This window comes from Symphalangus syndactylus, chromosome 18, assembly GCF_028878055.3.
Source record: "Symphalangus syndactylus isolate Jambi chromosome 18, NHGRI_mSymSyn1-v2.1_pri, whole genome shotgun sequence".
In the NCBI taxonomy this organism is placed as follows: Eukaryota; Metazoa; Chordata; class Mammalia; order Primates; family Hylobatidae; genus Symphalangus; species Symphalangus syndactylus.
Window position 1 is genome coordinate 43,927,332 of NC_072440.2, and position 26,958 is coordinate 43,954,289.

A 26,958-nucleotide genomic window follows, 5' to 3' on the forward strand; every position below is an offset into this window, starting at 1 on the left:
ACCTAGGTATATCATTAAAACTGTAGAAAATGAAAAATAAAATGACTGTTTTTCACTTACACATAAACTATATTAATCAGATACATTGTTATAATTATTATTACTTTGAACAAACTTATCTGTTAGGTCAACTCACAATAAGAAAAATAGAAGTGTTTCTTTTACCTTCACTTATTTCTCCTGTGATCTCTTCCTTTCCTTATGTAGATCTGAGTTTCTGACTCATATTATTTGCCTCTCTTGGAAGAACTTTTAACATTTCTTGCAAGGCAGGTCTACCAGCAACAAATTATCTCAATTTTTGTCTGAGAGTTTTTATTCCTCCCCCACTTTGAAGGATAATTTTATAGGATAAACAACTCTAGGTTGGTGGAGTTTTTTTTCTCTTAACACTTTAAATACTTAATTCTACTTTCTTCTTCCTTATATGATTTCTGAGGAGATACTGGATGTAATTCTTTTATTTGTGCCTTTATAGGAAAGGTGGTTAATTTTCCCCTCTGGCTCCCCAGCATCACACAATATACCATGTAACAAACTTGCACATGTACCCCATGATTCTAAAATAAAAGTTGAAATTACAAATAAATAAAGTAAAAAAAAATTCATGAATTAGCAATGGCCATGCTAGCACCAAATATATACCAAACACTTCAATAAAGAAAGCTGCAGAAGGAAGACTGCATTTTACATACACAAAAAAAAGGAAATAAAAGAAACCAACTTTAAATATAAAGACACATACAGATTAAATATAAATGGATAGAGAAAGAGATACCATGCTAACACTAATCAAAAGAAAGTTGAAGTAGCTGCCTTAATTTCAGAAAAAGCAGACTTCAGAGCAAGAAAAGTTATCAGGGATAAAGAGGGATATATAATGGTAAAGGGGCCAATTCTCCAAGAAGACATAACAGTCCTTAATTTGTATGCATCTACCAACAGAGCATCAAAATACATAAGGCAAAAACTGACAGAACTACAATGGGAAATAGAAGAATCCACTATAATAGGTGAAGATATTGACACCCCTGTATTGGAAATGGACAAACCCAGTAGGCAGAAAATCAGCAACTACATAGTTGAACTCAAAATTCATAGCTGCAGAATATCATTATCTTCATTCTTTAAATAACAGCAGGAACTCACTGGCAATATGTAAGATCTGAGACAGAGAACTTAACAGGGAGTAAAGGACATATTTCCCACCACTGACTGCACTACTTCCTCCTAAAGTACTCCAGAAAAATATGACATTTCTCTTTCTGGAAATCATCAGAAAACGTTGTTCACTTCCTGCAGAATCAAGCAATGTTTTCTGAAATCCCAATTTTCTTTCCATCATGATTTCTGGGACCACAGGAAACACTGTGACAAGATTGCAAAAGAAAGAAATGCTCCCTCTCCCTTTTCAAACCTAATTTGGTACTGATAATGTAATTTGGAAATCCTAACTGCATCGACCACGGCTAAGATAAACATGTAAAGTGGATCCCCATGTGTGGGCACATGCATGCAAAAAGGAAGATTAACCTGAACAGAAGGGGTGGTGGGGACAACTTGAGAATGCAGGGCCTAAAGAAGTTGGGCAGCAGACGTATGCTGATGAGGGCTAACATAGGTTGTGGCAGCAGGAAAGACAGGGCAGAGCTGAACATGTAACAGAGAACACAACAGAGTAGAATCCCAGACGAAACTGGCTGGAATGGACAATTAACACAATTGAATCAAGTAACACTAAGGCTGGAAGGGGAGAGATTCAATCCATGAAGCCCAGACTTTCAATGCAATTCCACAAACATAACTCAAGGTTGGATCCTGTGCTTGACACTGTGGAAGCAAAACTGAGTAAGGAACGGGCCCCACCCAGGAAAAGTCCACAACTTAAGTGGGAAAATGGACACGTAAACATATTGCTATAAATGAAAATGGCAAGTGCTGTCAGAGGTGTGTATAAAATGCTATGGGAAACGGGAAAGGGAAGTCATTAATTCTGCCCTAAGGGATGTGAGTCCCTGAAAGTTATTTAGAGAAAGGGACATTTCAGCAGAACATGTTAATTGAAAGTAAATGTTCAAAATGATAAAGTGCAAGTATTCCTGGTAGAGGTGTGGAACAACTAGGCATTTACTGGCACCTGCAATGGGGCCTCAAAGCCATGCTGGTAGCCTTTGACTATACCTCTCATATACTCCCATACATCTCCCATAGTGGGTCCAATAGTGGCCCACAGAAGATATGTCTACCTGGCACCCTAATATGACCTTACTTGGAATTGAGTCTTTGCTGATATAATTAAGGTAAAGATCTCGAAATGTGATCATCCTGGATTAGGGTGGCCCTTAATCTAATAATCAGTGTCCTTGTAAGAAACAGAAGAGACAGACACAGAGAGACACAAGGAAAAAGCCACATGACTAAGTAGAGATTGGCATGATGTGTCTACAAATCAAGAAGCACCAAGGATTGCTGGAGCCACCACAAGCTAGGAGAAGGAGAGGCATGAAATAAGGCCAGGGGCAATGGCTCATGCCTGTAATCCCAGCACTTGAGGAGGCTGATGTGGGAGGATTGCTTGAGGCCAGGAGTTCAAAACCAGCTTGGGCAATATAGCAAGACCATCTCTTAAAAAAAATTTTTTTTTTTTTAAAGAAAAACATGGAACAGATTCTCCCTCAGAGACTCCAGAAAGAACCCTGCTGACATCTTGATTTTGGACTTTTGGTCTCCAGAACTGTGAGAGAATACATTTCTGTTGTTTTTAGCCACCAACTTTGTGGTAATTTGCTGCAACATCTCTAGGAAATGAAGAATACACCCTTTCATCGAGATAGCATCCCAGGTTACATGTGGTTCATAGACCTGGCTAACTCACCAGATCCTCTCACATGGGAATGTGAAACAAAGTCAGCTGAGTGGAGCTATCAGGTGATGGGTTCTGGCAGCCCTGTTTTAGACATGCGAGAAAAGAAAGATGGCCAAGAAAAGAGTGAAAAAAAGCAAAGAGAGAAGCAAGGGTGAGAGTCCATGTGATGACTGACAGTTCAGTACAGGTGCTCATGTGGAACACATGAGACCCTGTGGTATTAAGTCCCTGCCTGTGGATGCCCATGACATTGCCTATTATATCAATGCAATAAACTGCTGCTTATTAAAGTAGATTGAACATGTTTTTGTTCCTTGCAACCAAATGATCCCTGATGTAACCATGATGCTAAGAAGTAACTTAGTTTTAAGAAAACATGAGGAGGTGAAAATAAAATTGAAATTGCTAAACAAATGAATAAAACAAATGAATAAATTTAAAGTGTAAATTGATTGAGAAAGAAAAGGTAACAAGTGGAAAATTTTAGCAATAAAAGGTCTCTGAATAGAAAAGCAAACAAGTTTTATTTTATAATATAGCACATTGATTGTTTCAGGCCCCAGATTAGATAATCAAATCAGAAGAGAGAATGATAAAGAGAGAGTGTCAAATGGTCCAGAGACAGAAATAAGCACAGTTCTACTGACAATCATTTACATCCCCCCATGGAGTAGGTCTTGTGGTCCCTCTGCCTTGGATCAGGTCTCAATATCTGAATCCCAGATTAATTACTTAATTCCTTCAGTCTCTAAAGATGTAGAGAGACATAGCATCTACTATGTGCCAAGGATGGTGGCAGGCCCTGAGATACAAAAACGAAGATCGCAGCCATTATCAGTCAGTGGGCTCATCAAGGAAAGATGTAGAAATGGGCCATCATTACAGCAATGAGAAAAATACAGGCATAAGAAAAACACAGGAATATTCAGGGCAAGCATTTAATTTTGCCAGCAAAGTTCAGAGACAGCTGCCCAAGGAAATACACATTTGAGCTGAATCCTAAAGAAATGAGTAGACAGATGTGCACCAGCAGAATAAGACAGCAAAGGGCAGTCTAAACACAGAGAACATACAAAACTTAGAAGGTGGAGAGAATGAAATTTACTATTCCAAGAACAGCAGGTCCTTCAAAATGCCTACTACATCCCAATCCATGAAGGCAGGACATTTTTTTTCTGTTCTGTTTGCTATTAAATTTCCAAGTCAATCATCAGAATGTAAGTTCCACAAAGGCAGTGATTTTGTCTTTTTTAGTCCTTGTGAAATCCATGGAGCTTAATCCAATGTTCAATTCCCAAACCTTATGTTACTAACCTCATCTTAGCAGCACTTGACACAACTGATTCCTCTCCCCTTGATACTCCATCTTCTCTTGGCTTCCAGAAAGTAGTGTGCTGGTAAAATGTTTAGCAACAGGTTCTCCAGAAAAATTTTCAAAAGTTCCGATTTGTTGCCTTTGTTGATTTCTGTGATGTAAGTACTCCCACTATGGCCAATTTCAGTCTGCCAGCGTGACTGCTGAGTTAGAAAGAGATGAACAGTAGTACACACCATTATGTAGTATTTCCACCACACAGATGCAACAGCCATAATCTCAGGAGCATAGATACTAGTAAAGTCTACCAAAATAATTAAGAAGTGGGCCATTTCTTTTTAGCCCTGCCGAAGTTGGGTGTCTGGTCTGTTTTGACACCAGACCACGTAAGAGACAATGATGTTGGGCACCAAAGGTGGAGAGGGGTTTATGTTGAAGGTCCATGGCTTGCCCTGGTCTTGCTTGGCCGATGAAGTGCAGTGTTTTTTTCTGACTGCAAAATTGAAACTAAGGCTCAAGGTATTTGTTTCATCTACACCAGAGAAGGCAGGCTGGGTGGCAAGGCTTTTGTTGAACTTGAATCAGAAAATGAAGTCAAATTGGCCCTGAAAAAAAGACAAGAGAAACTATGGGACACAATTTTGTTGAAGCATTCAAGTCAAACAACGTTGAAATGGATTGGGTGTTGAAGCATACTGGTCCAAATAGTCCTGACACGGCCAGTGATGGCTTTGTACAGCTTAGAGGACTTCCCTTTGAATGCAGCAAGGAAGAAATTGTTCAGTTCTTCTCAGGGTTGGAAATCATGCCAAATGGGATAACACTGCCAGTGGACTCCAGGGGAGGAGTACAGGGGAGGCCTTTGTGCAGTTTGCTTCACAGGAAATAACTGAAAAGGCTCTAAAGAAACACAAGGAAAGAATAGGGCACAGGTATATTGAAATCTTTAAGAGCAGCAGAGCTGAAGTTAGAACTCACTACAATCTACCATAAAAGCTTATGGTCATGCAGCGGCCAGGTCCCATGACAGACCTGGTTCTGGCAGAGGGTTTAACAGCATTGGCAGAGGAGCTGGCTTTCAGAGGATGAGGCACGGTGCTTATGGTGGAGGATATGGAGCCTATGACAATTATAATGGCTATGGCTATGGATTTGGGTCAGATAGATTTGGAAGAGACCTCAATTATTGTTTTTCAGGAATGTCTGATCACAAATATGGAGATGGTGGCTCTACCTTCCAGAGCACAACAGGTCACTGTGTATACATGTGGATTACCTTACAGAGCTACTGAGAATGACATTTGTAAATTTTTTGACTGCTCAATCCTGTGAGGGTACACATTGAAATTGGTCCTGATGGCAGAGTAACTGGTAAAGCAGATGTTGAGTTTGCAACTAATGAAGATGCTGTGGCAGCTATGTCAAAAGACAAAGCAAATATGGAACACAGCTATGTAGAACCCTTCTTGAATTCTACAGCAGGAGCCAGCGGTAGTGTTTACAGTAGCCAAATGATGGGGGGCATGGGCTTGTCAATCCAGTCCAGTTATGGTGGCCCAGCCAGCCAGCAGCTGAGTGTTGGTTATGGAGGTGGCTATGGTGGCCACAGCAGCATGAGTGGATATGACCAAGTTTTACAGGAAAACTCATGTGATTTTCAATCAGACATTGCATAGATAGCCAAGGAGCAATGAACAGCAGCTACTACAGTAATGGAAGCCATGTATCTATAGGCGTGAATGGAATGGGAGGGATATCTACCATGTCCAGTATGAGTGGTGGATGGGGAATATAATTGATCACTGACTGTTGCTCAATTTTTTTTTAAGAAAAACCCAGGGGGGAGGGAGGAGGGACAGCATTAGGAGATATACCTAATGCTAAATGACGAGTTAATGGGTGCAGGAAATCAACATGGCAGATGGATACATATGTAACAAACCTGCACATTGTGCACATGTACCCTAAAACCTAAAGTATAATAAAAAAAAAAAAAAGAAAAACCCAAAACTTCAGTTTAACAGTTTCTGCAATACAAGCTTATGATTTATGCTTACTCTCTAAGTAGAAATCAGGATTGTTATGAAGACTTAAGGCTCAGTATTTTTGAACACAATACTCATCTAGGATGTAACAATGAAGCTGAGCAAACTATAACTGTTAAACAAGTTCCAGCTTTGCTCGTTAGTTATAGGATGTTCTTACGCAGTAAGTGTATTGAGGGAAAAGGAGTTGAATTATGTTCACTGTTGCCCTTTGCTACATTACATTGAACACTGTGTAGATGCATGCTGAAAGGCGTGTTTTTTTGTTGTTGTTGTAAAACTCAATATAGGAGCTGTGTCTGTCTACAATTAAAGTGAAACATTTTGGTATCTTTGTTAATTCTAGTTTCATTTAATAACCTGTAAGGCATGTAAGTTTAAGTCAATGGGAAAAATTTGAGACGCAATACCAATACTTTAGGATTTTGGTCTTGATGTTTGTATGAGATTCTGAGGCCCTGATTTAAATGTTTCATTGTATTGTGATTTCCTTTTACGTATATTGCGCTAAGTAAAACTTGTCAAATAAATCCTCATTTAAAAAAAAATTAAGAAGAAATGAGTTTTGAGTACTACTTTTTAAAAGTACAATTTATTTAAGTTATATAATTTTTACTAATGACCATACTTCAACCTGTTCACTAAATTCCAGAAAATTTACCAATCAGCCCTCGTGAACTGATATAAGCTGCTTCCAGGATACCGTGGCTTCTGGAGCACCACACTCTCCTGGTTCTCCTCCTGCCTTACCAGTCTTTTTTCAGTCCCTTTACCTAGGCCTCCTGTTCTCCCTGACCTCTCTAAGTTAGAGTGCCCCAAGGCTTAGACAGAAGGAATGGAGGGAGAAGGAAAGGTGGAAGAGAGAGAGAGGAAAAAAAGAGAAAATCTACAAATGACTTATTTTTACTTTTAGCATATTTGTATTTTATGACATTTTGAAGAATACAACTTTACTGTTTAATTATAAATTATATAATCTTTGTAGTGATATGGCATCTAGAGCTGTGCTGTCCAATGCAGTAGCACTAGCTACAGGTGACTACTGAGCAACTGAAGTGTGACAATTCCAATCTGAGATGTGCTGGAAATCCAATACATACAAGGTTTTGAAGATGAACACAAAAAAAGAATGTAAAATTCTCATTAAAAATAATTATATTGATCATAATTTAAAAATAACACTTTGGGTTAAATGATATATATTATTATAGTTAATTTTATCTTTTTTACTTTTTAAAATGAGGCTCACATTGTGATTTTTTTTTTTTGGTATGGAGTCTTGCTCTGTCACCCTAGCTGGAGTGCAGTGGTGTGATCTTGGCTCACTGCAACCTCCGCCTCCCAAGCGATTCTCCTGCCTCAGCCTCCCGAGTAGCTGGGATTACAGCTGCCAGCCACCACCCCTGGCTAATTTTTGTGTTTTCAGGAGAGACAGGGTTTCACCATGTTGGCCAGACTGGTCTTGAACTCCTGACCTCACATGATCCACCAGCCTCAGCCTCCCAAAGTGCTGGGATTACAGGCGTAAGCCACCACTCCCGGCCTCACATTGTATTTCTATTGGACAGCGCTGCTCGAGATCTTTACTCCAGACTTGCCTCTACCTCTCTCCTCCCCTACTCCGCCTCCGAAAATCTTCAGCTGCACTATACTACTTTTTGGTGTTAAGTCAAAGACTATTTTTCTGGCCCAGCTCAAATGGAGGTTGCAAATATGTTACTGTTTCTTTAAACTTCTGACTCCCTCCCTCTTCATTTAATAATTATTAAATTATTGTAACAATTATAGCAGGAACTAATTACACAGTAATCTGCCAGTTAATAATTATAGCTCTATGAAAACAATAAGAATCACTGGCAGCCTTTCCATCCAGGTTCCTTATCTGAACCACAAAACGCAGAAAAGAATTTAAGTGACTCTTTTATTTTACCAAGAATGGAACATAATTAGTACCAATCTAAATGTATGGAAGAGAAGTTAATTCCTATCACATACAATATGTACTATATACAATGGATACCTTTAGGGAATCAGGCTTAATTCTTGCACAGAGCCCTGGCTGAGAAAGGCCAGTTGACGTGGATATCCAGAAGGGCAGACGGAATTACTGAACGTTGAGCAACTGCAATATCCTTGAAATACATTTGTGGTCTTATAAGCAGACACCCTGATGGATAACACTCTTTCAGATTACTAAATTCCGGTTTGTTTTCAAAAAATAAATCTCTAGACTGTATAGTTATGCCTTCTGCAGTGCTCACCTCCAACTCTATACCTTCAAGAAGAAACAATCCCATTCCCAGGGCTTGGGAGCTTAATAGGCTAATCACGGAATATGGTTGTGGTTACACTAACTCAGCAGGGAAAGCTGCAGTAAAATGCCCAAACCTCTGTGCACACTGTCCCTAAGAACAGTGATGTGAATAAGAAACTTTCAAATGCAGTTTCTGAAGTCTCCTTTTCTGAAATATGATAGAATCACATAACAACTTTCTGAGGAAATACTCACATGTGGACTCCACTACATATTCATGCCAAGCACTAAAGCAGTACCATGCTTTCTGGAAACTCTACCAGCCTTTCAAGCATTCACCTCATTAATCTTCAAAAATATTTCTTTAAGACCATGAAGAGAAAGTATTATTTGCATTTTCATCACATAATTAAGTGTAGCTCACAAATAGTTTTTCCACATCATTATAATTAAAAAAGAAACCATGAAGAACCTATAGACACAGTTGGCAGTTGTTCATTTCTTCCTTCATTGTTTTATTATCAGCTGAAAACCAGTCAGTTTGCCACAGAACTTTGCTATTCAAACTGTGGCCATGATCAGTCACATGGGCATTAACTGGAAACTAGTGTAGAAATGCAGATTCTGGCCAGATGTGGTGGCTCATGCCTGTAATCCCAGCACTTTGGGAGGCTGAGGTGAGAGTATTGCTTGGTGCCAAGAGTTTCAGATCACCCTGGCAGCATGGTGAGACCCCCATCTCTACAAAAAAAAAAAAAAAAAAAAAATTAAATAAAAAATTGGGCCAAGTGCAATGGTTCATGCCTATAATTGCAGAACTTTGGGAAGCCAAGGCAGGCAGATCACTCGAAGTCAGGAGTTTGAGACCAGCCTGGTCAACATGGTGAAACCCTGTCTTTACTGAAAATACAAAAATTAGCTGAGCATGGTGGCGCATGCCTATAATCTCAGCTACTCAGGAAACTGAGGCACAAGAATTGCTTGAACCCAGGAGGTGGAGGTTGCAGTGAGCAGAGATCGTACCGTTGCACTCCAGTCTGGGTGACAGAGTGAGACTCCGTCTCAAAAAAAAAAAAAAATCAGCTGGTAGTGGTGGCATGCATCTGTAGCCCCAGCTACTCAGGAGGCTAAGGAGGAAGGATCACTTGAGACCAGGGATTTGAGGCTATGATTGTCCCCCTGCACTCCAGTCTGGGCAACAGAGTGAGACCCTGTCTCTAAAAGAAGAATAAACAAATAAAAAAGAAATGCAGATCCCCAGGCTTTGTTGGACCTGCAACTCAATTCAGAGTTCTCCCTCAGCCCAAGCCTGCTCCTGCCCCTTCCCATTCACAGGCATTGATAAACACCCTATGTCCCCAAAGCCCCAAAGTAAAGCAAGCACAGGAAATTTCCACAATACAAGAGGAAGTTGGCCATGCAGCCTGGCGTTTGGCAATATATTAGGCCATGAATATTTATTGAGTGAAGGTATAGACAGACTAAACACTGTCTCTTGCAAATCTCACAGCAGTCTTTCATATCCAAATTTGTATCTCTTCTAGAGCCATGTTTCTCAACATAAAATATTCACTTTTTTTTTTTTTTAAGACGGAGTTTTGCTCTTGTTGCCCTGGCTGGAGTGCAACGGCACGGTCTCAGCCCACTGCAACCTCCACCTTCATGGTCAAGTGATTCTCCTGCTTTGGCCTCCTGAGTAGCTGGGATTATAGGCATGTGCCACCATACCCAGCTAATTTTGCATTTTTAGTAGATATGGGGTTTCTCCATGTTGGATCCCCCCGCCTCGGCCTCCCAAAGTGCTACGATTATAAGCGTGAGCCACTGTGCCCAGCCCACTCTTCTTATCAACATAAAAATCTGACTCACTCCTACGCTCAGAGATAGCACATAGTCGGTGACTTTCTCTAGTTGAAAATCTCTGACTTATTGAAGATAGAGTCAGTTCTCTGTGTATCCCGTGAGACCAAGAAGATTTAGTCTAACATGGCTCTATAATTTTTATTGGGAATGCAATAGGCTTTTTTGGTTTTTATTTTAAATAAAGAAATCTTTATTTTCGGTGAGTCACATTCAATCTTCTGTCTCTTACTTGTTAATCTTTTATAGACAAGATGTGCAAGCTGCACAGTTGGGTCTCTCGGGGCCTTACAATGAGAAGGTCCCTGAATTTGGTTTAATGCCTTGCTATTGCTGTCTTGAAATTCTTAAGTTTCTGAGCCCAAGCCCCATATTTTCATTTTGCACTAAGCTCCACAACGTATATAGGTATATAGCCAGTCCTGTCCACAGGTCTGGGGTTTTTTTTGTTTGTTTTGTTTTTTTGAGATGGAGTCTCACTCTGTTGCCCAGGCTGGAGTGCAGTGCCGCAATCTGGGCTCACTGCAAGCTCCACCTCCTGGGTTCACACCATTCTCCTGCCTCAGCCTCCCAAGTAGCTGGGACTACAGGCACCCACCACCACGCCCAGCTAATTTTTTTGTATTTTTAGTAGAGATGGGGTTTCACCGTGTTAGCCAGCATGAGTCTCTATCTCCTGACCACGTGATCCGCCCGCCTCAGCCTCCCAAAGTGCTGGGATTACAGGCATGAGCCATGGTGCCCGGCCAGGTCTGGTTCTTAATGAGGGGTGCTAATCAGAATCATCTAATTCCTTTCCCAAACACATATGGCAACCATAACTAAAATTCAGCATTGTAGTTTGCATTACTTTGTCTCTACTGTCAGACACATTTTCTGTGATTCCTAGGCTTTCGTCTCTGGTCACATCCTATCTCTCCCATGGCTTTCTTTCCTGGCACAAAGGATAGAAGCTGAGCCCACAGCAGTGAGTGGAATGTAGCATAGGCACCAAGGGGATCCTGGCACAACCAGCCAGCTACCATTTATCGGGCACCCACATATTAACATGCTAGTGCCACAGAGTCCCTTCTCATGAAAGGTTCACAGTCTCAGCAGAATGTGAAACATACTTACCATCAAATCAAAGTGAGCCAGTAGGGAAGCTTTCCTAGAGTGATGGGTCTCAAACAGAATTTCAGAAGAGGAAAAACATGTTGCTCCACAGAGTGAGAGCATTCTGAGTAAAGGACTGACAGGTGCTACCTCCCAGAGCACAGTGGAGAAGGAGTGTTTGAGGAGCAGAGGAGTGTTTTTGCCAAGCCAGAGCAGTAAGCTTATTGTGAGCTATGTTGGAAAGGCCCTCCCATAGCTCATGTGCTGGATAACTGGGTCTCATAAATTGGATGAAAATTAAGAACCATTGTGAACCTCAAAGAAGGGAACAACAGCATCAAAATGCTATTTGGGAAGGATAATTCACTGGGAATAGCCATTTTCCAAATGGTATCCTAGAAGAAGAACTCACCATTCTCTTTCTCTTTCTTCAAATAGTTCTTGAAATTCATCTTCTTGTGACACTCCCTCACTTAATGAACATGGAATGAATCATGCTTACAATGGTACTGATGTGGTACAGGTAGGCTCCTCAGTGGGCACTGAGCTAAGTATTTGAAAAGGCTTGGTGACTGTGATGAGAGTGCTGCCAGTAGGGCTGCCTCAGTGCAGCGTCAGGCTTTGTCACATGTGTTAGTCCATTCTTTGTATTTTTTTTTTAAAGTACAACTTTTAATACACCATTAATACTAATGATTAAAAATTATTGCATGGTCTTATGCATTTACCCTAAAACATCTTCTGAAAGTAAATGAATTATATAAAACACAAATAACTCTTTAAAATGTGGATGGCCTTTACTACCTCGATCTTCTATCCTTTTTTGTCTTTTCAGTACTTTTGTCCATGGTTTTCTCATTATCTCCCCTGCACTTTGGGCAATACCATGTCCCCTTTGGTTTATAGGTAAGTGAAACATATGAAAAGTGAAACCATTCAATTGGACACTGTTCATTGTCACATCCTATCATCTCCCCATAAGACACTTGGTTGCAGAAGCAGTATGTAGGTTCATTAGGGTCTACTGCAAACTCAACAGGTGAAGCTTCCCTTTCCTGCTTGGCCTTGGAGCGTTTCTTTTTCTTTGCTGACTTGGATTTCTTTTCTTTAGATGGCTGATCATCACAGTCTTCAGTCCCATTTGCCATGTGACATAAATCATGGCTTTCACGGGTCCGCTGTCTGCAGGGTCTTCTTGAAGATCTTTCTGGTTGGCTGGAATCCATCTTTGCTTTATCTGAGGCTCGTTCACTTTCAGCAGGATCTTGGAAACACTGTGAATGTAACTCCATTTGTCTTGCCCGATTTTCCACCAATTCGAGCATTTGTGTAACAATCTGTATTTTTTCATCTCCCAGTTCTTGACTACTAATTAGTGCTCTCTGGAGAAGCTGCTGTAGACGTTTCTTCTGATTTAAATCATCTTTTTTCTTATATTTTTCATAGACATCATCAATTTCCTTAGACGTTTGCAGAGCCAGGATCCGCGACTGTCCGAGCTGCTGATTGCCATCCTGATCCATTGGTTGGGAAAGAGATTGGAAACATCACCGCAAAACATGCTGCAAACCCCGACTCGGACTCTGCTGGGGCCGAACCAACGCCCCGGCACAGCCCCGACTCCCTCGCCAGCAGCCGGCTCGCCGCCGCCCCTCTGGCGACTAGCCATTTTCCAGGCCTGTGTTAGTCCATTCTTGCATTACGATAAAGAAATGCCCGAGGCTGGGTAAAGAAAAGAGGTTTGATTGGCTCATGGTTCTGCAGGCTGTACAGGAAGTATAGCAGCATCTGCTTCTGGGTGGGCCTCAGGAGGCTTCCAATCACAGCAGAAGACAAAGGGAAAGCAGGCACATCACATGGCAAAAAGAGGAGCAAGAGAGAGGGATAGTGAGGGGGAGGTGCCACACAAGCAACCAGGTCTCATGAGAACTCACTATTAGGAAGACAGCACAAAGCCATGAGGGATCCACCCCCATGACCCAAACACCTCCCCACCAGGCCCCACCTCTGCCTCCAACACTGGGGATTAAATTTCAAAATGAGATTTGGGCAGGGACAAATATCCAAACTATATCACCACATGAGAATCAAAGCATCCATTTCCCTGAACAACACAGAGCACAGAAGCCACCTACCTACCTTCTCAGGAGAGGATGACAGAATCAAAGCCAAGGTTTATAAAAATCAAAACCCCTACCAGAAAGGGGTTTTGTCCCTGAGACTAACCACTGCATCTGACACAGATCTGCTCCAAATCTGGGACAAGGGATACATCACTGTATTAGTCTGTTTCCACATTGCTATAGATACAACCTGAGAGTGGGTAATTTATAAAGAAAAGAATTCAGTTGACTCACAATTCCACATGGCTGGGGAGGCCTCAGGAAACTTATAATCATGGTGGAAGGCGAAGGGGAAGCAAGGCACATGATATGGTGGCAGAAGAGAGCGCGCTAGAAGGAGGCAGGGAAGTGCCTCACTTTAAAACCATCAGCTGTCATGAGAACTCACTCACTATCACGAGAACAGCAGAGGAGAAATCTGTCCCCGTGATCCAATCATCTCCCACCAGGCCCCTCCTCCGACACGTGGAGATTACAATTCGAGATGAGATTTGGGTGGGGACACAGAGCCAAACCATATCAATCCCACATTGGTAACTGCAATCTTTTCCTTCATTCCTTGGAAGTCTGCAGGATATGTTAGGTGAAAGGGAAGAGTGAGTTAATTTGTTACAAAGTAAAGCCTGTCATAAGGTGGAACATGAGAGCTGATTTAAAACATAAATGTACTCTGTATTTATCCTAAGGGTACAAAGGAGCAGATAAAAATAAATCAAGGTCTAGGTCTACATGGTATGGAACCACCAGATCCAAACACAGCCTGCACTGTTATTGGGGTGCTTATTATAATGCATGAATGGAAATCAGCCTTGGCCAAGTAGAGCTAAAGCCAGAGAGCACAGGACTTACATTGCAATTTGTCAAAGAATTTTGAAAAAATCAAAAGACAGTTGACACAGATGGCCATTACATCTTGCTATATGGATAAACTAAAAAACCAAAAGATATGTATGCACACAGAAGGCATCCTGAAGACACTAAGAATATAAACATCCCATTAACCAAGTTGGGATGAAGCTTTCTTTCTTGGAAGATTACGTGTACTCCTCATTTTGTTATCATTGTGTGTGTGTGTGTGTGTGTGTGTGTGTGTGTATTGTTGTTGTTGCTGCCATTATTTTGTGAGAAACAATTCTGTAAGATTCTACATTAACTACAACAAGGACGTTTTGTGTTCTGCTTTTGTAATATAGCCTTTATGCTGAAGATTACTTATAGATTATATTTGTGGAAAATATCTTGCTTATTCTAGGTCATAGAACGTTGAGTTCAGACTTCGGCTTAGAATGTAGAAAACTGCAAGAGAATGTATGTCACTTCTACACTAACAACAAAAGCCAGATTACGTACACATATAGTTTGGTGGCCTGTGTTCCTCTTAGTAGTCATGCTCCAAAGAGGGTGACTACAGGGTACACTGAGGGTGGCCAGGTCTTGGGAACAGGAGCTCTCAGCCTTGACAAAGACTCCCTGCCCCAGGATGGCACAGCAGCAGCAAGGCTACTGGCCCCGAAAGCACTGCCTATGGAGCTGAGAACACCACAACTAACTTGAAAGTAAGCAGTGTGGACAGGCAATTGATAACTGAAGAGTTTCCCCAGGGCTTTGGTGGTGCTCATGACCCTGGAACCTCAGCACAAGCATGAGTGTGTGTGACAAGGTGAGGGGTTCCCCGCTAATGACTCAGATCAAACTTCCATCTATTCCAGTAGGATGGGGACTGTCAGATTCAAGCTGAACTTTTAACGCTGTGACATTATTACATTCAAGACATGTGGAATAGGATTCACACCCATACCCTTGTTCTAAATGGTATATCATTCATGCAATAATTTCCATTCTGTGGTAGACAGCTTCTAAAATGTCTCCCAATTCGCACTCTTATATAATGTTCTCTTGAGTGTAGGTTGATACTAGTGAGTGAGTCATTTCTAACAGAGTACAGTAAAAGTAACAGAATGTCACTTCTGAGATCAGGTTAGGAGACTGGAACTTCTGTCTTTCTCACCCTCCCTCCAGCCCTCTCACTTGCCTGCTCTGATGAAGTCAGCTACCTTGCTGTAAACTGCACTAGGGAGAGGCACTTATTGTAAGGAACTCAGGGCAGCCCTTGGTCAATAGCTCATAAGAAACTGAGACCTTTAGTCCAACAACCCAAAGGAACTGAACCTTGCCAACAACCCCGAGTGAGCTTGGAAGCAGATCCTTTCCCATTTAAGCCCTGAGATGAGTGCATCCTGGCCAACACCTTGATTGTATCCTGTGAGAGACCCAGAACCAGAGTACCCAGCTAAGCCATGTCCAGGCTCCTAATGCACAGAAAGAGTGAGATAATACATGTAGTTTTTCTGCCACTTAGCTTTGGGGTAACTTATTATGCAGCGATGGGTAACTAAAACAAATTTCAAGAAGGCAGAAAATGAACAGAAGGTGTTACTATACATCTATCTAAACATGCTGTCTATATCTAAAGTCTAGCCAGTGGTTCTTGAGCAGGGGTGCACATCAGAATAACCCAAGGCTAAGGGGAGTGTTAGAAGGGAGAAATATATGGAAAAGGTAAAGCAGGGTCACACAAAAGAAGGAAGGTAGAGTCCATTTCAGGGAGTCCAGTGCCTGAGCCTCTTGTTCAGTCGTTGGCAGAGAGGGCTGTCAGGACCACTATCCCAAAATTTGGTCTCCAAATCTTTTTTCTATAAAAGGGCTTTTGCTTGCCACCTTTCTTATGTGGTCCCTGAGGATCCTTTGGTTTCCTCCTCCTATCTACCATTTGAATTTGATTCCCAAATTGCATTAAAGACAAATAACAGTGCAGATGTTCACCACTGGAATGTCATCAGAATCTTATCCCGTCCTTAATCCTAGACAGGTTTAACAGTTGGATTTGGGGATAATGGTTCCAACTGGGTGCTGAAGCCCACAGAACATTCCACAGTTTAATTCATTTGTTCTGCCCTGGCAGAGCTTATGACAGTTCACAGCAGTGCCAACAGAGTCAAGTGAAAGGATCCTTTGCATGTGTGAAGTGTCTTCCCAACTCCTTCCACTTTAGACCCATCAGCTAGCCAAATGAGTGAAATTTCATTTTTAGTCATGTCACTTATTTTTCAAAATTCTTCCAGCTATTCCCAGAAAGGCTTGGCATGATTTAAGATTCCAAAAATCCCTGGAAAAGGTAAACATCAGTAAAGGAAAAAAAAGGATATATGATCTGATAGGTTTTTTTAAAGACTATGTTGACCTTTACAGAACAAGAGCCTTTGGTCAAAGAAAAAATAGAAATTACATTTACGTAATTTTTGTCTTATGTAAAATTTTTCTTCTCAGCTGGCAGATAAAGAATTTACACAGTCTTGGGAAGCTCACTGGAACATGTTAGGAAGGCCTAAAATGGAGATGCCAAAGACAAAACCTGCCAAACTCTAGATGTGATATAGACACTGTTTATGATGTAAAATAATACTGTATCTCATCAAACCTAAGACTTTTTGATGCCAGTGTTTTCTTGACTTTACACAAGTGTCAAAAGAAGCTTTTCATAGAACTACATCATAAACTGTTACCTGACACTACAATTGTAGGACATCAATTGTAAAACGCATGCTGCTTTCAGAGATGTTAAAGTGTGAGAAAATGTGCCTCCTAGAATAGATGAGGGTAGTTTTGGGCCTTGACAATAGAAGTGATTTCCTACTTGAGGAGTCTGGCTCCTGGCAAAGAAAAAAAAAACCTGTGTGATTTTTCAGGCCTGATCATAGGCAATTACAAACAGTTTATCTGACAAGCCTCACAGGTGAAAGCTGCTCTCTCCACATCAGACTTAGTGGCACTGCCAGTGCACTGCAGTCTCTGGAAGTCATTCCAGTCCCCTGGCCCACCATGACCTTACACATAGCTGCATTCCTGGCTCAGCTGCCTCCATTTAGAGGTATCCTTATCGGGTAAACTCGAAGACCATTTGCTCCACCCTGACTCAGTGCTTTTGCACTCCTAGCCCTTCCCTCTGCCTCCTGCTAGGCCCTGGGCCCATAAAACTGCCCAAGCCTTTCGTTTGGAGCTCTCAGACAGTGAGACGACTCCTCTGTCTGTGCTGGTCTACTTGACTTTCAACTAGTGGGCCATTCCATGGGGGCTGCGAGAGAAATGGAATGGAGCAGGTGCTTTCTCTGGTTTAGACTCTTGTTTATACTATTGCAATAAGTGATGAAAAGCTTGACTGTCACTTTCATTCTGATTGTCCTTTAATCCAGTATTCCAACAACACCTGGCAGTTCAGCACTCTCTCCAGTTGAGCCGAGCTCCTGACACTACTCAAGACAAGAGAATGCAGTAAAGCAATCTGAGCACAAAGCATGGAACAGTCAGAGGTTCTTATGTTTATTACCCAGGATTTCCATGGTGTTCTTGTTTTCTGTGTACTCAAGCAAATGTTGAGCAACTGCCACTTATCAATCACTGAGTTGGATGTGCTAGATGTGATGAAACTCAATAATCAAATGGGAAACAATTCACAGCATTGTAGATACATAGTATTTGGTTGACAAAATATTTGGTTCTTACCATGAGTGAGAAAGAAATTCAAGGAAGGGAGGGATCAATGTGAACCACAGTAATCAAGGAGAGCTTTGTGAAAGAAGGTCGACTTGAGTAAAGCATTGAACTAGCAAAATTTGGGTAGTACAAAAGATGTCTGGGCGTTAGGGTAGAAAAGTCCCATTCTCAAAGAATAGAGTGCTTTTTTCACACAGGATATTTTGCAGGTTAGATTTTCAAAATTAGATGTGCATGCCCCTATAACAATACAATTGTTTCCTCTGCAGAGTGACATGGAATATGGAATGGGACATAATTATTTTCAGAATTTCAACCCTAACTGTTTTGACTACATTCATGTTTACTTTATAATGCCCAAATGCAAACCAATGGATTACAGAAATTACGGCTTAAAATTTTCCTCTACAATTGGTTAGCTAACCGTTATGTGGCAATTAACATGCAATTTGACCAGAATTGCCAGCCATTGGGCTAGAAAGAGGCATTCTCCAAAAAAAGGTATAGCCATTCTGATCTAAGTGTCTGCACTTCACATGTTTACTAGGAATAAGTTTTTGAAATAAAGGTTTAGCTTTGGAAGTCTGGCTTGCCTCCAGCTATTCAATTAAATTAGCTTATTTATTAAGCACTACTTTCAATTCTATTTTAGACATTTTAAAACTACCTTAATATTTTCAATCCACAAACATATTTTGAGCACTTTCTCAATGCCAGGTAGAAGTCCCTGCCTTCCCAGAGCTTACAGTCTAAACTCAATCTAGACTCTAGAGTTGTAGTGTCAGTGTGGTAGCCACTAGCCACATGTGGCTATTGAGCACTTGAAACATGGCTACTGAAATAAGAAATTTAATTTTAATTTTATTTAATGTTTCTTAATCTAAATTTAAATTTAAAAATTGAGACGATTCAGCTGTTGGAAAACTTTCAAGTATGTGTGGACAATTTGGGTGTGTGAATCTACTCTATAACTATACATTTCATACACTCTAAATAAAGATCAAGTATTTCCAATGATAACTTAGCATCCAAATTGAGATGTAAGTGTAAGCAAAATATGTACTGAATTTCAAGGATTTAGTACATAAATGTAAAATACCTCAATAATCATTACATTGACTACATGTTGAAATGACAGTATTTGGGATATATCAACTACATATATGGCTCACATTATATTTTTACAGGACAGTTCTAGAGTAACGATTTGTCCCAGAAAAGCTTAGACAACACAAGGCCACTTTATTACAAGACATAAGAATTGGAGAAGCTCTACTGCACCTCAACTCATGATCATTTTCTGTTCCCCTTTTACCTTCTTCTTCTTCTCCTTCCTCTAACAATGACGTGTACGGAACTCTTAAGAGCTAGAAAGATTGCTGACCCAAGGTTTAAATTATTTACAGTAATTTCTCTCTCATTGATAGAAGATTTTAAGACAAAAGAACAGTATAATGACTTGACAACTCAAATACAGGAGTATATTAGTAGCCCAATGGAAAAAAAGGTGTGAAAGAAACAGCTTTGCTTTTCCCCATGGACTGTCTTAGAAGTCATTTTCTAATAAGTCACTAAAACTACTTAATCACTTTTTTAAAAACACAGTTTTAAAATCCTAAGTTCTGGATTATTTATGAAAGATGAAATATGATTACTTTATTCCAAATTGCATTTATTTTATAAATATCAGATACCAGATTTTAAAAATCATCATGAATGGAGAAGAGCTTTCAGCCAAGCATTCTGTACCATCACAGAATGGATTTCGGTTATCATTATCTATATTTCCATGGTCACTCTCCTTCATGCTGCAGAAAGCAGAGAATGGGAAGGTGTCTTATTTAAGAACTCTTAGCAGTTTACACAGATTCCTTGATATGTGAAGATCAAGAAGTCTTGTCCTGACTCAATTTACTACAGAAATCCACTGACCATCCTGGAGAACAACCCATTTCATCAGTATTGGCAAAAACCGCTAGCTGATTCCCAGCTTTCTGAGCACACAGATGAGGCCACATTTCCCAGTCTCTCTTACAGTTACATGTGACTAAGTTTGTAACAGTGGAATCTGAGATGTATATGCTTATTTATTTGCCTGACTCATAAAAATGTTCCACAAGTCCACTTTGTCTCTCTCCTCCCCAACTCTTTCCCTTTCTCTGGCGATGAAGAGAAGCATAAAGATCTTGGAAGCCGTACCAGACTGCAGAGCCACAGGATGCAAGGAACCTGGATTCTTAAGTAACTACTGGGAAGGACATTTACCTACCAGGAATAACCTTTTTGGACAGTCAGGTGAGCAAAAAACATACTTCTATTTTGTTAAGCCACTGAAGTTTTGGGGTTGTAACAGCAGCAAATTTCACCCTAAAGATATAATGAGCAACCCAAAGGACTGTAATTTAGCCTAAGGATAAACTATTTTCACAACTCTTGGTATCACCACTGAATAGCAAGACAGCACCTCATCCTTTGATCCCAATGATATAGGAATTTTAAAAAGTTATTTAGGCAGACAGTGAGGGTAAGGAAGTCCTTGATCCGATTTCCCTTTTAATAAAAAGCAGCCCTCAAATCATTTCTTTTCTAACAAAAAGCAGCCTGTAAAATTGAGCTGCAGACATACAGAAGCAAGCTGGAAGCTTGCACAGGTGAAAGCTGGCAGCTGTGACAATAGGAAATGGCTACCTAGGGGCTAGGCATGTTCAACATGGCGGCTCCATCTTCCCTTTGTCAGCCATATGTACAGTAAGGAGCAGACAACACGGCACCAGCCAGGTAGAAAATCTGTTTGTGTAATAAAAGATTAGATTGCGGTGGCCAGCTTCTTCGATTGTTATATAAACATCACACCTGGCTCAACCAATCTTTGGGCCCTATGTAAATCAGACACTGCCTCCTCAAGCCAGACTATAAAACCCTGTGCACTTCACCATGGGACCAGAAGACCCACTCTGGCATCCCTCTCTCTCTGCAGGAGAGAGAGCTATTCTCTTTTCTCTTTTGCCTATTAAACTTTCTGCCCCTAAATCCACTCCTTGTGTGGCCGCATCTTCGATTGCCTTGGCATGAGATAATGAATCTCAGGCATTACCCCAGACAACACCGCTTCACCACCTTTTCTCCACTCTCTTTTATGTGACTGGACAGACATGTAAGCAGGTGAAGAAAGAAGGAAACTGCCAATGAGCATATGAAAAGATGCCCAACATCGCTAATCATCAGGGAAATATAAATTAAAACCACAGTAAATGGCTAGAATTAAAAACAACAGTAACACATAGTGATGGTGAGGATGTGGAGCAAACAGAACATTCTTATAATGCTGGTGGCTATAGTAAATGGTACAACCATTCTGGAAAACTCTTTGGCTGTTTCTAGTAAAAAGTTATACCCTATGTTCCAACAATTACACTTCTAAGTATATGCCCAGAAAAAATGAGTCCTTGTGTTGACCAAAAGACTTGTAGTAAAATATTTGCAGGAGCTTTGTTCAAAATCTGGAAACAATCCAAATGCCTGTCAACAGGAGACTACAAAAATAATTTGTAGTTATTCATATGACACAATAAAAAGAAACTATTACACAAAACCACATGGATGAATCTCACAGCTATTATGTTGAACAAAGGAAGCCATATACAAAAGAAAGATACTCTATGACTCCATTTATATGACATTCAGGAACAGGCAAACCCAATTTATGGTGATAAAAATCAGAATAGTGCTCTGGGCCAGGGAGTTGACTGTAAAGGGGCAAGAGGAAACTGTCTAGGGTGATAGAAATGTTTCATATCTTGATTTAGGTGACAGTTACAAGGAGCACACATAGGTAAACATTTAGGCTGTAAACTTAAGATTTGTGCATTTCATTGTAGGTAAATTTTATTTCAAATTGAAAAAATTAACTTCCCTAAGATCACACAATTAGTAATGGGATTCAAACTTTGGTTAATCTGAGTCATTTCACCACAGTAGGGTTCATTTTCCTAGTGAATTACATACACAGATGAGAAAACTACAGGTTTGTTACTATTTAAATAAGTGATTAGCATTCCTCTCAGTACATATTTTATAGTATTCACACTATGATAAACTGAACTTATTTTGGCATGTATACATTCTAAATTCTACTCCAAATGATAGTGTTTTCTTTGTGGCATCATAGCAACAGTAATTCTGTTTATAAAACTGAAGTAAATTATTAGAACCAAACTTTCCACCTATCCAGATGACTGCTAGCCCAATAAAATACCTCAGCTGAAGAACAAACATGTTAAGATGAAATTGCCAGAAATTGTATTGCAACATTTAACTGGCATGAACACACTGGGAAGTATGCTTAGCTGATTGGCATCAGTGGATTGTCATGAATACATCTCCAGTAATGGAACAATCTAAGATTGATTAAACAATTGCTAGAGGAGGTATAAAAGAAGATGCCAAGATGGTCAATTAACAGGCATCACTCTTGCTGTATGATATCCCAAGGGCAAACTGTATCATAATAGGGATTCAACCACTAGAGTTGGCAAAGTGATCACTGACTTTTTTTTTTTTTTTTATTATACTTTAGGGTTTTAGGGTACATGTGCACAATGTGCAGGTTTGTTACATATGTATCCATGTGCCATGTTGATTTCCTGCACCCATTAACTCGTCATTTAGCATTAGGTGTATCTCCTAATGCTGTCCCTCCCCCCTCCCCCCACCCCACAACAGTCCCCGGAGCGTGATGTTCCCCTTCCTGTGTCCATGAGTTCTCATTGTTCAATTCCCACCTATGAGTGAGAACATGCGGTGTTTGGTTTTTTGTCCTTGCGATAGTTTACTGAGAATGATGTTTTCCAGTTTCATCCATGTCCCTACAAAGGACACGAACTCATCATTTTTTATGGCTGCATAGTATTCCATGGTGTATATGTGCCACATTTTCTTAATCCAGTCTACCGTTGTTGGACATTTGGGTTGGTTCCAACTCTTTGCTATTGTGAATAGTGCCGCAATAAACATACGTGTGCATGTGTCTTTATAGCAGCATGATTTATAGTCCTTTGGGTATATACCCAGTAATGGGATGGCTGGGTCAAATGGTATTTCTAGTTCCAGATCCCTGAGGAATTGCCACACTGACTTCCACAATGGTTGAACTAGTTTACATTCCCACCAACAGTGTAAAAGTGTTCCTATTTCTCCACATCCTCTCCAGCACCTGTTGTTTCCTGATTTTTTAATGATGGCCATTCTAACTGGTGTGAGATGGTATCTCACTGTGGTTTTGATTTGCATTTCTCTGATGGCCAGATCACTGACTTCTTAAGAATCAACTCTCTAAAATCGACAAAGCAGTTAATGCAATACCAGAATAAGACCTGAGCATTAAAATCCAAGTGCACCAGCATTCAGCTATGATACTGAGCCTTCTTACACAGGGCTGCCTCTTAAAAATACTTTATGTAACTGTATGGACTGTGTGACTTCATCAGATGGAGATGTGGGGGAAAAAATCTAGTTATTGTCTTCCTTTTACACATAAGCAAATCAAAGCCTAAAGCAGGTCATTGATACCCTAGGTACTACACAAGTTGGCCAATACAGCCAATGTTAAGGCCACTCCAACTAGTATCAGGCTTACTTTGTTATATAGAAGAAGCTTCTCCTGCTATCCATAATTTTTAAAACTATTTTAAAGTGCTTTAATTTCTGTTGAGAATTCTTCAATCTCCCACACGGTAAGCCTCGTCCCAAAACTAAAACTAAAACCAAGTTAAAATATCCAAGATGGTGGGATAGTAGGTTCCTATGTTCAGAAGGAGAGGGAAAAGATTTTTGATTCTGAAAAAGAATCCCGCAGAAATATGAGACTCTAAATCCAGAAAACTCTGATGGAGACAAAAAAATCTTTCAAGAAATCTCCCACAGAAAAGTATCTTCCAGATGACCTATTTTGATGATTTGATAAACATCCCCCAAATTACAGCAAAACAATGAATTACTTAGGTAAAGATCAAAGAACTGGGACAAATCTCATTTGCTCACTTCAGTGTCCAGCGTCAGTGTCCCCACACGCCAACCGCTGGTCCCGTCCCCTCCTGGCATGGAATCCCTCATGGCACCATCTGTCTCTAGAGCAGGGGTCAATGTGCAGTTCTTGGCTCCTTTGGGTGGGTCTGTTAATGGATTTCAAGGAGGTTAAAGGTTAAAGCTCCTGCAATTTTATGTAAAACTTGGTTCTATAATTTATGTGATCCAAAGAGATCAGAACTGCCATTCTAAAGTGAGAGCCCGACGAAAACCCGCGGGGCCAGCCTAGCTGCGCCGCGCCCCACAGTGCCACTCACCTGGGTGTGACCAGCCCGGGCTCCCAGGGCAGGAACCACGGTGACTCTCAGCTCAGTCCCCCGATCCTACCGGGCCAACCTCTTGCTCCGCCCCTGGGAAGCCTCCCGCCGCTGGCTGGGAGAGCGTCAGGACCACCGGGTCAGGGCCGCCCGTGGAAGCCCGCCTCCGCGAGCTCGGGACGCGCCGGCGGAAGCAGCTTCGCCGCGGCTCCCCGCACACAGCCACCCACCAGCCCGCCCCGCGAGGCGTTCTCCCGGCCAGGGCCCCAGGACATAGGCGGCTCCTTTCTGGATTGTTTCACGCTGGAGGTACTAGGTTCGCGCTTCGGTGTGGACCGGGGAATCTAAATCCAACAGTGAGCATAAGCACATACTGGCAAGTAGAAGTTTTTAGAAAATGCTTTATAAAACGAAATACCACCCTATTTCCAATACACTAAAAAAATCGATATAGGCCACACCAAACAAAATGAAAAGATGACTGCTCCCAAGTTAGGGCCCTAATGAGAGAGAACTACGCAAACCAGCACAAGTGTGAAGCTATGGGGAAGGTGCGAGGGGAAAACTGACCACTGCTGCCGTCCTATATAATAAAAATGTTATCAAGGCCAGGCACTGTGGCATGTACCTGTAATCCAGCACTTTGGGAGGCCAGAAGTTCGAGATCAGCCTGGCCAATACAGCAAGATCCTGTCTCTAGTAAATAAATAGGGGAAAACGTTGTAAGTGCAAACAATGAAATCGGAAAAGACGTATCTACTCCACCCCCAAGATCCCAGGGACTGGTGGAATAGGTAGGTTATCCATCCTGTGTGAAATCAGGTACCCCTGACGTTCCTTCCCCACTACATCACCATTATTCCCAAACTCTCACATATGTAGCTGGTGTTTGCGATTCCACATTCTGAGCTTCCTTTTAGCTAGGGCCACAGTCTTTCACTCCTATTAAAATGCAAAGAATTCAAGGAAGAAAAGTTAAGCCATAATTATCAGTCACATCTCAATTTCTGCCTTCTCTTGAGAGCAGACCTTGAAATAATTAGAAAAAGGGCACTAGATTCTAAGGGCTGAGGGGAAAAGTACAAAAATGGAAGAGCTTGCAGAATCTGATGAAAGCTGATCCTGAGTTGCATTAAATATACCAAACGGACCATTACAGCGGTTAAACTTACATGACTTTTTGACTTTATGATGGTGTAAAAGCGATATGCATTCAGCAGAAATCGTACTGTGAATTTTGCTCTTTTCCCAGACTAGCAGTATGTGGTGGATGGAGACTGTGATGCTGGGCAGCAGCAGCCAGAGGCAGCTTTTAGCCAGCCACGAGACCACGAGGGTAAACCATCCAAACTCTACAGCGTTCTGTGTGGATGCCCAAGTGCTTATTCTCGAGCCTCGCCAAAAGAGAAATTGATTGCCCTGTCACCGTGGCATCCCTGTCATCCAGCAATTTTAGATGTTTCAAACATTCTTCGGCCCAGTGTGCTTTCAGCTGTGTACGTTAATGGTGAGTGCCCCTATACAACCAGTTTTTCACTTTCAGTACAGTATTCAATAAATTAGATGAGATATTCAACACATTATGAAATAGATGAATTTGCCCAACTTTAGGCTAATGTAAGTGTTGTTAGCACGTTTAAGGCAGGTTAGGCTAAGCTATGATGTTCAGCAGGTTTAGGTGTATTTAATGTATTTTTGGCTTACTGGTATCTTCAACTTACAGTGGGTTTATCGGGATGTAATTTCATTGTAAATCGAGGAGCATGTGGACATACAACTTATAAAATGATCAAGGGTTAAGATATCTGACACCAAGCAGCAGAAAAACAAATGATCAACATAAGACATGATTTCTTAGGTTAAATTCCAGGAATTTAAAAAGTACTAGTAAAACAGAAAATTCACTATTATTAAGCAACATTTAAACATATATAGAGCAAGCGAACTCTGGAGAATTAAAAACAATTGCTAATAAAAGGGTTGAAAGTAAAAAATATATACTAGAATATAAAAGATGAAAAACACAGGAAAGATACAATAGAGAATTCAGTTCTAGAATCTAATAGAAGCTCCAAAAATAGAGAACAGAGAAAATTTGAGAAAAATTATCAAATACAAAAGACACTCCTAGGGACCAAGAGAAAAAAAGACAATTTGCAAAGCACCCTGAGTATCACACAAAATTAAAAGTCCCATTCATCATAAAAGTGAAGACGACCAATATCTTTTGGGATCTTTTAAGAAAATTAACATCGAACCTGGGAAGGTAATATGAAAAAGGCATGATTTGTCTCCCGCAAAACAAAAAAACACTACAAACAGGGTAAACAAATTGCTCAAAAAGTGTGTGATCCAAATTCAAAGCAAACTGGTATGTGGAATGGCTTTGAGCAGTTTTCATTTGACCCTAACACTTCCCATTCTCCCTGCGGACACAGAAGTCATAAAATTAGGAAGATAGTAAAGGTGAGGCAATCAAGACTGTGTGAATTGGCCCATCCAGTGAAC

At 40.8% G+C, this 26,958-nt stretch overlaps 2 protein-coding genes and 1 pseudogene across 5 annotated transcripts in view; 1 reads left to right on the forward strand and 2 right to left on the reverse strand.

Annotated features, from left to right (window-relative positions):
• Positions 1-25,417, reverse strand: part of IL31RA (interleukin 31 receptor A) — a 111,512-nt gene extending 86,095 nt beyond the window's left edge. The window contains exons 1-3 of one of the 4 annotated variants that reach the window (XM_063622643.1): positions 25,325-25,417; positions 25,079-25,146; positions 24,149-24,279 (exon numbers count right to left, since the gene is read on the reverse strand). In XM_063622643.1, the coding sequence (XP_063478713.1) occupies positions 24,149-24,220 (72 nt within the window). In that variant the 5' untranslated portion in view covers positions 24,221-24,279; positions 25,079-25,146; positions 25,325-25,417. Of the gene's footprint in view, positions 1-4,180; positions 4,593-24,148; positions 24,280-24,450; positions 24,663-25,078; positions 25,147-25,324 lie in introns of those variants that run through there. The other 3 variants (XM_055251653.2, XM_055251654.2, XM_055251655.2) reach the window with 3 other exon arrangements.
• LOC129467289 (heterogeneous nuclear ribonucleoprotein H-like) lies at positions 4,574-5,953 on the forward strand (annotated as a pseudogene).
• Positions 12,016-12,958, reverse strand: LOC129467290 (inhibitor of growth protein 2-like). Its single transcript, XM_055251676.2, has one exon. The coding sequence runs from the start codon at positions 12,956-12,958 to the stop codon at positions 12,236-12,238; it is 723 nt and encodes a 240-aa protein (XP_055107651.2). The 3' UTR covers positions 12,016-12,235.
• Positions 25,418-26,958: the final 1,541 nt, after the last annotated feature.

Bases quoted from the DNA above. Each gene is read 5' to 3' on its own strand.
- LOC129467290 (XM_055251676.2), bottom strand. From the start codon at position 12,958: ATGGATCAGGATGGCAATCAGCAGCTCGGACAGTCGCGGATCCTGGCT.